Source organism: Rhamphochromis sp. 'chilingali' (genome assembly GCF_963969265.1).
Source record: "Rhamphochromis sp. 'chilingali' genome assembly, chromosome: 20".
NCBI lineage: Eukaryota > Metazoa > Chordata > Actinopteri > Cichliformes > Cichlidae > Rhamphochromis > Rhamphochromis sp. 'chilingali'.
This window is the reverse complement of record NC_137947.1, coordinates 14,204,170-14,216,793: the sequence shown is the minus strand read 5'-3', so window position 1 is coordinate 14,216,793 and position 12,624 is coordinate 14,204,170. Positions and strand designations below refer to the sequence as shown.

The window sequence follows — 12,624 nt, the reverse complement described above, 5'->3', positions numbered from 1 at the left end:
CCAATAATAGTACCTCTATCTGACGATAATCACAGATCGCTTTAACAGGGATGGAGGATCTTAGTGGATTTTCAGGGTTTCTGGGCTTGAGCTGCACAATATTTTTAGCCCTGCCCACCAGCCCAGCCACAGTGCTGCGGTACTGAAGGAGCTGCTCTTTCTCGTCCTAAGGACACAGAAACCCACAAAAAATGTGTTTTCTTCATTTCGCCTTTAAATGCACACACACTTCATATCTTTCTGTCATTTTACCATGGACTCCTGAATGAGATCCTCCAGTCTGTGTAGGCTACTTGTTCGATCACAGCTGTACTTTCTTTGAATCGAATCCTGCAAATTTTTCAGGTAATCCATGGACTCTTTGGCATCACTGAAAAACTGCACAGTGAGGGAAAGAGAGTTGAATTAGATGTGGCAAACACTTTGCTGCATTCGCTGAAACAGTCCACGGCAGCAACTCACCTCAAAATAAATGGCATTCTCCTTGAGATGTTGTTCGACACATGAGCAGAGCTGTAAAATCCAGCTCCACTGGGTCTGCATTGCAGCTTTGTATGCCTTAAAAACAAACCCCAACATTAATTTTTTCAGATTAAAAAAATACATACATATCTTGGCATCATAACTGGAAAATTACAAGTTGAATCAGGACTTTATAATCTTGTAATCGCTGTGAAAGATGAATGCAGGGTGGAGTCACTGCTGCTAGTCCAAAATTTGGATTCTTAATTGTCATATTGAGGATGCACAAAGAACACAAAGGGCTTACTTCAATAGTTAGCCTGGCTGGGTGGTTCTTGAGCATAAGGCGCTCTGCCTTGTCCTGCACAGACTTGATGGCTTCCTCCTTTTCATCCAGCTCCCTCATCAGGTCCTGTATTAAGACATTAAGCTGAGCATCACTGGCATTCTGCCACGGCATAAAACCAGTTAGTCCATCATCTAACAAAATCTCATATCCCGTCTCACTGATTTTAAGTTTAAAGCTAAACATTCAAGCCCCAGTTCCTTTTGATGCGAATGGTGCCTCATTAAATAAATGGAGCTATAACGTAAGCAAAAACTAGAAAGCCAAATCGTTGTTGATGGAAGGTTTACTAGCTTCAACAAGCAAAGACTTACAGCGTGGTAATCCCTTTTTTTGGAGATGTTAATGTTGCGATCGCTCCAGTCAAAGGCAACCTCCTCTTCCTCCTTCTCGTTCAGCCAGATGAGCTCTTGAGTTGCCTGTGATACAAAGTCATGCAGGCTCTCCAGGTGGCTTTGCCGCTCCCTGGATGAGCTCTGAAAGAGACGGGCGAGTCAGACAAAAACAAGCACGTAAGCAGTTGTAGTATTTATTGGAAAGCCATTCATAAATTCGGAATATTAAGCTCGACAAATCTCTCACCAAGAGTCGTTCATACTGCTTTTCCAGTTTGTTCAGTTTGTCTGAAAAGCTGAGCTTTAAAGGCATCGTCATCTGAATCTGAGAAAAGAAAAACATGTTTGTTTGTTTTTTATTTATTTATCTTTTTTTGGGGGGGGGGGGGGTTCTAACACAGCTAACAAAAATTTATGCAACTGCAAGAAATACTTACTTCACTTATTTTGGCTTCTTTAAGACTCATTTGGAATTCTTCGATCACTCTGTGCACATTTTTGTGGTTATCTAAATTCATTTTCACACTTGGCATATCAGATCCCCACTCTGAACGCTCCAGCTCCATCTTAACAACAGAAAAAAAACTCAACACAGATACTCAGCATCTCATTTTAAGTGCCTTAAAATAAACCCACACCAAGTTATAAATCAGAGATGCTCACCTGCATCTCTTCTACCCAGTTTAGAAGGTCCTGAACAAACTTCATGTTGACCTCTTCTTCTGTCAAGCTGGGGTCTGCCAGTGAGGACTTCAGTAAGGGCTTCCGGATCTGCATGTTTTTCAAATGCCTGAGGCTACCTGGGACCATGTCACCACCGCTCCCCAAGTAGCTCTGGACTGATGCAGGCTGCAGACTCGGGGTCAAGGCAGGAGTCAAGGATGGGGTGAGGCACGGCGTAAGGCTGGAGGTGAAGGTGGACCCAGGGGTACCTATTCCCCCTGGGGTGAGTGCAGGAGTAAGGGCTGGTGTCAGGTTAGTGTTAATGCTCTGGGAGAAGCCAGAGTTCAGACTCTGTGTGATGCCTGAGATCATCATTTTGGTTTGCTCTGTTGTCAGGGTGCGGCCTTTGCTGTACACAGAGGAGCATTCGGCTCTCAGGGCTAGAAGATCATCGCGGAGTTTTGACACCCTGTATAGAAGCAGATGACAATTTGAGACATATTTTTTTAATGACATGAGGAAATTTCAGTGTTTTATTTATACAGAAGGATGTACTTTGTACCTTTGGACAAGCTGATCTGCAAATGGGAATTTTCCATCCAGGAGAATCTGGATATCCACTACTTGTTGTCTGAGAATATTCTCACACTCCAACAGGTAGCCAGCGATCTCAGCTTCATTTAGGAACTGAATACCAGACTCAAGACGTTTTGCATCCTTTGAAAAGAAAAAGAAAGGACTTCCAACTCATTGCTATTTTATCACAGCTTGCTGGAGTATTAAACTGAGAGTGCATGCTTACAGACTGCAGGGCCGTTCTCGCCAGTGCAAGCTTGTCCTCGCCGTTAACACAGTCTCGCTGAACCCTGTTGGCAATCTGCTGCAACATTTCAAGCCTAAAAAAACAAAGATGGAAAGTTATTTTACTTGTTTTCACTTGTTTAAAGTCAAAATGTCTAACTCCCCCCCCCCAAAAAAAAAAAATTGAGTTGTCACACAGTGCGCTCACCTGGATCCATAGGCAATGTTGTTATTGAGAAACACTGAGCTGTTAATCTGTAAAGGCTCAGAGTAGACGGTGTCACCAGAGCCGTAGCTGGTGAAACTACTGTTGCTCCCGCTTAAATAAGCCATCTTACTTTACAATGCAAAACTCCTACTGCAGACAAAATCACTGTTTTTCATCCTAACCATCCCCCGAAACAATATCGGGCTCCAAATTCGACAGCTCGATGAAAGCATTCGCAGACCTAACTGAGGGAGCTGTTTTCAACTTGCTCATATTTATAGTGTCACAGCCAGGTGAGGAGCGAGTACAAACTCCCACCCTGAAATACTATGCCGCCCTCGGGGAATAAAAATTAAACGGCAGGTTGAGACAGTCCAGCGTTGTCAGAACTGAGTCTGTTTGGAGGACAGCCAAACTGCTGTAATTGCTGTTTCTGCCAGTTTTCACCACACCCTGAAATAATGCAGTAAATATGATGTGTTTATAGACCATGGAGGAAGGAATTGATATGTAAACTTGTCTAAACGACCATCATTCATAGGGAATTTGGGAAGGTGATGTGTGAGTTTCCATAGAAATACCAGCTACACTGTAAAGCAAACAACAGATGGGGTTCAAATACTTGAAAGCCTTCGCCAAAGAAAATCGCTGCGTCGGTTCACACTTTGACATAAACTTGTGTTGAATCAAGATAATCGAGATTTGTTTTTGTGCTGCTGACTTTGCACTTCATTATTCAAGCAGAATGTAGCCCATCCTCATCATATGCGTAGCATGCACTTTGGCTGTAAACCTGAGCTGAAATATATCATGTAAACGAGATCTTAGATCAGTTGGGGGATTTCTGCTTTAATGAGGCAAATCACTCTCCGACATGCTACACTGACCATTGGTGTCTGGTTTCATTAAAGCCATTAGCAGGCTTGCAATACGACACCGAAGCACTCTCCTCACGCCACCCTCAGAAAATATTTTGCAGACTCACTTAGCATGTGTCTTCATGTTTATCCTTTTTTTTAAAGAAAAGCAGCTCATCAGTGATGGTTTGATTTCTGCATGTGACCTCCAACACACACACAGTTTGTCATATTAAATACCCACTACTTTGACTTATGCGCCTACACATTAGCAGAGTTAATTTCTTCTGCCCATTAAAACAATAAAGTCATAAATAAATTAGTTTATAGAGACTATAAAGATGAGACCTTAAATCACATTAGGATGAGCCTGGGCAGAAAAAGTGCACACCTACCTTTCCACCTCTGGCCTCAGGCTCTTCTCTCTTTCCAGCATGGCGACAATTAGTTTACCCCATTCCTTCTCCACATCATTCGGATGATGACCTGGGGGTAACTGAAGACGTCCAAACTCGATCCACATCTGTCAGGGACAACGCTGGCACACTTATTATCGCTGCAGTGCGTAAGACCATAAATGCAGGAAATGTGTAATCCAATCGTGCACATGTGTACCTCAAGCATTTTGTAGAGATTTTTGATTTTTGTTTTCTCATTTTCTTTTTGTGGGATTTCATGTTCTTTGAATTGAAGATATTGTGTATAAAGTGCCTGTAAAATAAAGAGCAGATTACATAAAAAACAACTTATTTAAAAGTGTCCGATCACTTTTCTGTACCCCCTGCATAATAATCTCTCATGCAGCAAACGGATGCAGCTGCCCTCTCACATCATTAGCATCGCTTTAAGTTGAGCATTAAATTGCAATTATCCTTTACCTTTCAGACATACAGATATGCCTACATTCCAAACACAGTGTAAAACGGGATAACTGGAGCTCATCTTGTTGTGGTGCCATACCTTGAGTTCTACAGGGTTATTGGGGAATGATCTACTTGACATTATGGCCACATTGTGTTTGATCCACTGGCTGAGGTATTTGATCATGTTCTGGTACTCCACCCATTTGATATCAACGTCCTGTTTATAAGAGAAGAAGAATCATGAGAAATAAGGGATTTCTTAGCATTTTAACTTGGACTCGTTGAAGTCGCTTAACTTACATTAGGACTAACTCCTTCAACTCCATCGGGTACTTTGGGGAAGGCATCGTACAGTGTTGAGACGTAGGTGATGACTGATTTTTCATCAGGAGACTGGACGTCAACATCTGATGAGAAACGTACAAACCCAGGGGTCACAAATGACAGCAAACAAGAGCAAGCTGCACTCTGAGAGTTATTTTTCATGATTTGAATGACTCTGTATGTGACTCTTACCCTCAGGATCCAGTAGTCTGGCCACCCCCAGCTGTTCAGCTACACAAAATGCATCTTCTAAATTTGATCGGTTGGTCTGTGTTGACACACGGCTCATGTCCACAAGGTCCGGTCTGTAATAGAAAGAGGCAGAGGTAGGTAGAGGTAAGGTACACACGGTGTATTACTGTAAGGATAGGGCAACTAAAGCTATAAAAATAAACTCAAGCAGTGATGTCCATATTAGCTGCATTTTTTGAATAAATCAAAAGAAAACCAAAAGCACTATTGTTCTGCAAAAACATGCTGTGTTGTGTGTGTGTTTGTTATAGTACCTGTATTTGTGAATAAGGGCATTAAATAGCCTCCCATCCCTCCACGAGGTTGTGAAATTTTCACATCGCACACCTACGTAGCCCTCTGTCGTCTGCTTGGACCAGAGCAGCAGTCTCTCCTTGGCTGTCATGTCCTCGGACTCTCCCGTCACATGGATCTCCGAGATCTGCCGCAAGGCAAAACAAAAAAACAAAACGCAGAAATGAAATGGCATGACTTCCACGCCTGAGGGTTCAAAGACATCAAATCAAACACATAAACTTGCGATGCACTGCTCTGTGGCATTAAAACTTTATCTTCACTGATTTGCCTGTTTTATAATGGGCTTTAAATGGTCTGGCACCTTCATGTTTCTCTGACCTTTTGCACCTCTATGTTCCATCCCATCCTCTCCAATCTCAGGCCCCTGGCCTTCCAAAAGTTCCCAAAGCCAGAAGAAGAACTACTGGGCAGCGTGCTTTTTCTTTTCGTGCCCCATCTTTAACTTAAGCTAAGTTAAAGACCAGCTTGTTCACTCTATCCTGCTGGTCTTAATCTTATGCCTAAAGTTTTTACTGGTTCTTATTGCTGTTCTCTTTTGTTTTATCTGTTTTTAACTGTATTGTTTTTATTTATTTCCCATTTTTACCTTCAAATAGCAATTTATTTGAAAGTGCATTATAGATAAAAATTTATTATTATTATTATTATTATTATTATTATTATTATTATTATTATTATTATTATTAATAATATGAGGGGAAGGGCATGCAAGAACAGCAACACCAATGGCTGTAACTTAAATGGCTGCTGGATCGACACCTGCGTGCCTGATAACTCGCTCACAGTGAGGATACTCAACTCTATAAGGAAAGTTTTAGTTTTGATTTGATTAACATGAAAAAGTGAAATGGTTGTCTGTCCCTGTGTGTTAGCCCTGCGACAGACTGGCGACCTGTCCAGGGTGTACCCTGCCTCTCGCCCTATGACAGCTGGGATAGGCTCCAGCGCCCCCCGCGACCCTGAAAAGGATAAGCGGAAGCGAATGGATGGATGGATGGATGAAAAAGTTTGCTGAAAATGTCTGCAACATACCAGCAACGTGAGACAGAGTTGCATAATAAATTATCCAATAGTTTTACAGCACACTATACAGCTTCAGTATGGTATAATGACGTAAAGCAAACACTGCCACGTCACAGGTTGATTTTACAGCTGCGTGTTTATAACGTGTATTAAAAATGTGTGGTTGGTGCACTAGCTTTAAAGTTTATTTTCATATCTGGAAAATCTCTTTAACTTTGGTTCAAAACTTTCTAGGAGTTTGTTTTTGTGGAACACAGATACCAAGTAGCCGAAAGTATGGAAACATTATGCATGAGAGACAGGCTTTACACATAAAGCAGAAAAATCACAGACTGTGGTTTTTTTACAGAATGAACTGCAGTCAGTTCAGTAAATCATCAGTCAGTTGATCAGTAAATCAATCTATTCAGGTAGGGAACATGGTGACAACAACAAAAAACATGGCAAAAAAAGAACAACAAAATCCTTAACATACACATGAATAAAATACAGCGATGTATAAACCTCTGTTTAACTGGACACCACTTTAGTCCTTTTATGCTTTAAACGGAAACCATATATAGTGAGCACAATCGGGCACAATTATGCAACAGTTATACTATTATTATTATTATTATATTATAGCCACAATTCCAGCAGATCAGCTGATCTCAATGCCAGTCCACATCAGCTGATTGCTTATCTGATATCAATATAAAACTCACTATCCGACATACAGGAAATCAGACTGTTTAGGCTGCTAGAGCACTTACATGCTCATCTGCAAGCTGCTTTGCAACCCAGCTCCAGCTTTCACATTGAGAATCTCATATCTGTCACTGACGCCATGTTCTGTGCTGAGGACTTGCTGCTTCTGTCTCCTGTTTGCATGTATACACGTGAAAGGGCTTTGATTTCCCAGAACATGCCACCAAATATAAATGACTGCAAATCAAAATATCAATCTTCCACTTGAGTATAGATCTGACTTAATTATGATTGTGGTGGTAAGTCAAACTTCCCAACCAGGGATTATTACAGACAAGCCAGGGTAACCACAGCTTTCTTCAAAGTGAAAAATAGAAGTGTTAAAGAGCTTAATCTGATTAACTTCATTAATTTAACTGAATGCCTTCATATGACTGTGGCATCCATACCACAACACAACACAAGGGTAAAGGAGATTTAATAAGACTAACAGCAATTTGGTGGATCATCAGCAGGGATGCATTTCAGGGTGAATCACTATATCATTTACTTTTGCACATTTTAGCCTCCATAACCCACTGAAGCTACAATACTATAATAAAAATATGTAAAAATACAAATTAATAATTGAGCTGTTAAATATCCAAAAGCAAAATCTGAGTAACTATTTTTCTGATATGGTTTCTTTGTTTATTTTTGTAAACAAATGGGGGAAAAAGTGCCAAAAACTACTGATGTGACTGAGTTGCAAAATGGTTTGAGGTTACACTTTTTTTGTTGCATACGTGAATACAAAGTTAAATATGAAAGCGCAAATACTTTTGTCACATATCTGACACTTCCTCCCAAACAGCCAATTGATAATGCACCACAGATATTTACTTTATCTCCTACCAAACTTTACTCTGTGGAGAACTACAGTTTTCTCTCTTCTCTGTTTCACCATAAGTTGCTGCTAATGACCAAAAGAGATGAAGATGAAGATAAATTTGAATGATTCTCAGCATTCCCTGATAGTGTTAGCCAGCTAACGCAGATAACATCAACAGGAGTTTGTAGATTTTGTTTGAAGGAGGAAGAATAATGACAAACAAGTTTCGAAGAAGCATGACACTAGAAATAGCTCCCATACTTCAAGATAAAGTCATCTGCCAACTGAGCAAAGCAAAAATGAATCATATACATCTCAACTCTTAGATGTAATAACAGTAATATTATAAACTGTTCAGTCTATAAGGAGATCTATAGATGTGCCTTATATAGAACAAACACACAAAAGTTTGGACCAAAATATTAGATTTGCATTGAATCAGTGAATCTCAGGTACACAAGTACAGATACTGAATTTCCTCTCTAAGCATTGAGATGAGTGCAGAATAGTCGCACATTAAAACACATTTATACAAAATGCTTTCACTCGTTCACAAATGGTAAAACAACAATTATGAGCTTATTTTCACTGTTTTTTTCCATATTTATAAACTATTTTTGAAATACTGTTAAAATATTGTGTACTGTATGTACTGATCATCAGTATAATATGAATTTTTTTTAATGCAAATCAAAAATGTTCTATATGAAATATACAAAAACGTACACGTATAATGAATTATTCTATTACAGTATATTCTTCTCAGTTCAAAACAATAGTTCTTAGCTAATGTGATTATGTGACCTAAATGGTTTTCAAATCGTTTTCTCTCACGTGATCTTTAGTTATTATGTCTACAAAAAGCTTTTAACAATGCAGAGTGACCTATTTTATCATCTATCATGTACTTGGACACCACCATTGCACTGTTACAGTATCAGACTTCTCCCTAATCTACATGATTTACCCCTGTACCGCCTACAAATAGCACATGGTTTCTTGGTTTACCTCGTGTTCGCTGGAAATACATTTGGCCAGAGCTGGAGCATGTTCTACGTAACCAGAGCAGGTGTAGGCCCTCCGTCTCCTCCTTCGGTGTGCTTGAGAGCCCCATATAATCTTGGCAAAGGTTTCCTCACTTCCAGGTCTGTCATTACCCCTTAGTGTCCGTAGCGTGTGCTCCACTGCTCCAAAGCTAACCGCCCTCCTTAACTGGCGTTGTAGAAGCTTCTTTACAAGCAAACCCTCCTTAGCCGGGACACCTTTGGAAGTAGTGCTGACACCATGGAGCTTCTCTTCCACAGAGGACCTCCTTCTGTCACCATCTGCCTGGTTTGTAGAAAACTTTTCCAACCTGCACGTTAACCTTGTGGCAAGAGGTTGAGTCTGACCATCCCGAAGGATCAGAACTGGTATTTCTCCAACATAAACACCTTTGCTGATGCTGTCTTGCCTAGATAGAGGTTTGGCCACTCCTGATGGCTCATCCAGCTCGGTTTGGTTTTCTCCTGTGTTGCCATCTGGGTCATTTTTACACTCTCCACCACTGCAGATTGCTTTGGTTGTAACAAAAGTCTCACTTTCAGGACTTCTGAGAGATCCAGCAAGCTTTAAGTCTTCCGATTTCCTCTTTTTCCTCTGAAAATAGCGGCGACCTTTAAGATCTTTGGATTCAGGTCTCAAAGGAGCCCTTTTGGGGTCCAAATAATATTCCTCTTTCGGACCCCGAACACAACCACAGGTGTTTCCCATGGCTGTAAATCATATGGTGTCCTAAACATCCACAATGTTAAGCTCCAAACAGCGACCGGTTTTAAGGCGAAGTATCCAGTAAACTCTACTCAATCTAAAACAGCAGGATCCCATCGACATGAAGCCATTGACAGCTTTGCAAGTAGAGCACCGTAAGCAGCGCTTAGCAGGGCAGCCAGACATAAAGCTGGCTCCACTCAGAGCAGAGCTGCCTCCGTCCTTTTGTTGACTGCGGAGAACCGGTCAGCCCCTCGCTCTCTCTGTCTCTCTCACTCTGCATTTCTCACTTGCTCTCTCATGCGTCTCTCCTCTGACACTGGAATCTTTTTTGACCTTTGAAACATTTCTCTGGCTTTGATAATCCAGCACAAACACCATAAATGCACACACAGACGTGTGCTGGTAGCCCTCAGAGCAGGAATGAAAAAGAGTCGTGGATAGACCTGTTTCAGGATGACAAGTCTGTTGCAACAAAACAGTAAACACGCATATGATAGCCGCCTCTTTCCTGTCCTAATATTTATGTAATGCCATAATGTTTCTTTGGGTAAGAGGAGAAGGATCTCAAACTGAAAGTGCATTCCAGTAGAAAACCACGAGCTATGCTGCTTGAGAATTTGGTTCAACAAGTTTAAAGTTCCGTTTAATGCGACGAGTCAGAACGGCTTTGAAAAACAGCAACATATATAGGCCACAAAGAGCAGAACAAGCTCAGGCAGATCCGAGCCGGACAACATAGTGCTTTCACTTTGTCTATCGCTCAAACTCTGCACAATGGCTGAGCCAGAGGTTGGGCTTAAGTCCAATGGTTTAACCAAACAATATGATCTCAGCTGATCACCATGGCAGCAGTTCACATGGGGGCAAATGCTGTGCCCGAGAAATGATTCACCGCATAAAACTCTTCTAGCAATTCAAAGAATTATATAACACTGGACACTTAAAACACTGTCTGAGAAAGAGCGGGACAAACGCACTGCAGAAAAAATGAGGGAAAAAAGTGGATAATAAGTGTGTTAAAGTGTAACTATAATCCCACCACACAGGAAAGCTTAAAATAGCTTTGAGAGTAACATTTAAACGAGTCCCTGAAGGTCAAAGTCACCTGACAGCCAGCACAGTCCAAACTGCCGGTCACTCCTGCTTCTTCTCACGTTCACCTCATGAGACAACTACGTTGGCCAAGCTGCAGTATTAGCCTATGTTCATACATCTGACAGTAAACATGCTAATATCTTCAAAAGAGTGTGTTAGCATTTGGATTTTTGTTAATGGTAAGCTCTATAGTGAATGAAATAAAACATGAATGAATCACTCATCAATGTGTGTGTGTGTGTGTGTGTGTGTGTGTGTGTGTGTGTGTGTGTGTGTGTGTGTGTGTGTGTGTGTGTGTGTGTTAGGTAAATGACAGCACACATGGAAAGAGTGATACTTCATTAGGGTAAAACAAACTGGTTCAGTCAGCAGCAGCAGTGCTTTGTCATGCCAGCGGCATCTAGCCCTCCACACTAAAATTAATATTGTACTAGTTCCCCATGTCACAGGTAAAAAAAATAAAGATAAATATAGTGTGCACCATTTTGAGAATAGGAATATCATCGGCTTTGTGTAGCAAGGAAACCTCTTGCACACACAGGAATAAACAATGAAGAGCGACATAACGAGTTAACTGAAGTCAAATATTTGTATAAGTCATAATAAAGTAGCCTGCAGGTATAAGAAAAGCGTGTCATGGAAACAACCCTTTGTTTTCATGCAATATAAAAGTAGTGTTGAGTTCATACATGCCAGTGTGCTATCAGCTGTGACATTTAATAAAAACCAAAGCTGTACACTTTCAGTAAAGCTCAAGTTCTCTCCTGAAGTACCCTTGTATCCTTTTTAAATCAAGAAGAAACAGGCCCCTCGCTGCCACATCCACAGCTTAAGGGCTTGCGTGAGACCGACAGCAGCAGGTGTTGGCATCCTCGCAGACGCTACCTGTCAGCATGTCCAAGCAAAATTATATCAGCTACTTTTCCTCCATTAATTCACTCAGGGCTAGTCAGACAGATGTTTGTTCTATTAACGCTATACGCCTGTAAGACACAGAATTATTTTTGCAATATTTTTCTTCTGACTCACAACTGCCACGTGCCAAAAGCATAGTTAATCTAACAAAAGAAATTGAGATGGGTGAAGTTTCTGCATGCTGTTAGACTTCAGAAGAAGACTGCATGCTGGGTGGACACTCACATTCTTCTGGCACGCACATGCAGACTAGCTCGCTTGGCATAATGTGCCACTGTTCAGTGAAAGAATATTTTTGAGAGCATTCAGGAGGAAATATAACCAACTCTAGAGCACACGATACCCCAAAGCTTTTTTTGTTAATGCACATTAATGCTTAGTTGTACCAATGTGTGCACAAACATTCCCGAGATACTGAGAACATTAAAAAAAATTATCTTTTTCAGTAATTTCCCTTTTGTTTAGACATTTAATATTCCTTAAAGGCCCTTTAGGCTGCTAGGAGCCATCTGATGTTACAACTGGATATGAATTAAACATGAACTAAAGTAAATTGTCAAGAAAGACAGAAAAAAGCCCAGAGAGATGAATGTTGATGATGGGCTTGATGGAGGGTATGGCACTTGGCAAACCAGCTTCAGAAGGGGTAAGAACTCATTCTTATCAAAAGAAATGGCCTTTTTTTTTTTTTACTATGTTTAAAATATTAACAAACTTAATTACAAATGAATCAACTGTGTCTGTAACAACTTGTCACATCATCCCTGTGCTCATAAACAGCTTTGTGTCTAAGCAAAGCCAAGCTGTGACGAAGCACTTCACACATCAAGTGCACAGGCCAGATGATGACACTCACGCAGGGGTGAAGAAACA

General features: G+C 40.8%; 1 protein-coding gene across 13 annotated transcripts in view; it reads right to left on the bottom strand.

Annotated features, from left to right (window-relative positions):
- dst (dystonin) overlaps positions 1 to 12,624 on the bottom strand; it is a 98,191-nt gene that overhangs the window by 58,629 nt on the left and 26,938 nt on the right. For 9 of the 13 annotated variants that reach the window (XM_080868155.1, XM_080868162.1, XM_080868161.1 and 6 more), the window contains exons 1-17: positions 8,998 to 9,756; positions 5,366 to 5,532; positions 5,052 to 5,164; positions 4,836 to 4,942; positions 4,633 to 4,752; positions 4,288 to 4,383; positions 4,068 to 4,195; positions 2,609 to 2,702; positions 2,369 to 2,523; positions 1,807 to 2,275; positions 1,581 to 1,709; positions 1,391 to 1,468; positions 1,123 to 1,284; positions 770 to 874; positions 463 to 558; positions 253 to 378; positions 14 to 166 (exon numbers count right to left, since the gene is read on the bottom strand). In XM_080868155.1, the coding sequence (XP_080724281.1) occupies positions 14 to 166; positions 253 to 378; positions 463 to 558; positions 770 to 874; positions 1,123 to 1,284; positions 1,391 to 1,468; positions 1,581 to 1,709; positions 1,807 to 2,275; positions 2,369 to 2,523; positions 2,609 to 2,702; positions 4,068 to 4,195; positions 4,288 to 4,383; positions 4,633 to 4,752; positions 4,836 to 4,942; positions 5,052 to 5,164; positions 5,366 to 5,532; positions 8,998 to 9,741 (3,042 nt within the window). In that variant the 5' untranslated portion in view covers positions 9,742 to 9,756. Of the gene's footprint in view, positions 1 to 13; positions 167 to 252; positions 379 to 462; positions 559 to 769; positions 875 to 1,122; positions 1,285 to 1,390; positions 1,469 to 1,580; positions 1,710 to 1,806; positions 2,276 to 2,368; positions 2,524 to 2,608; positions 2,703 to 4,067; positions 4,196 to 4,287; positions 4,384 to 4,632; positions 4,753 to 4,835; positions 4,943 to 5,051; positions 5,165 to 5,365; positions 5,533 to 8,997; positions 9,757 to 12,624 lie in introns of those variants that run through there. The other 4 variants (XM_080868166.1, XM_080868156.1, XM_080868158.1 and 1 more) reach the window with 1 other exon arrangement.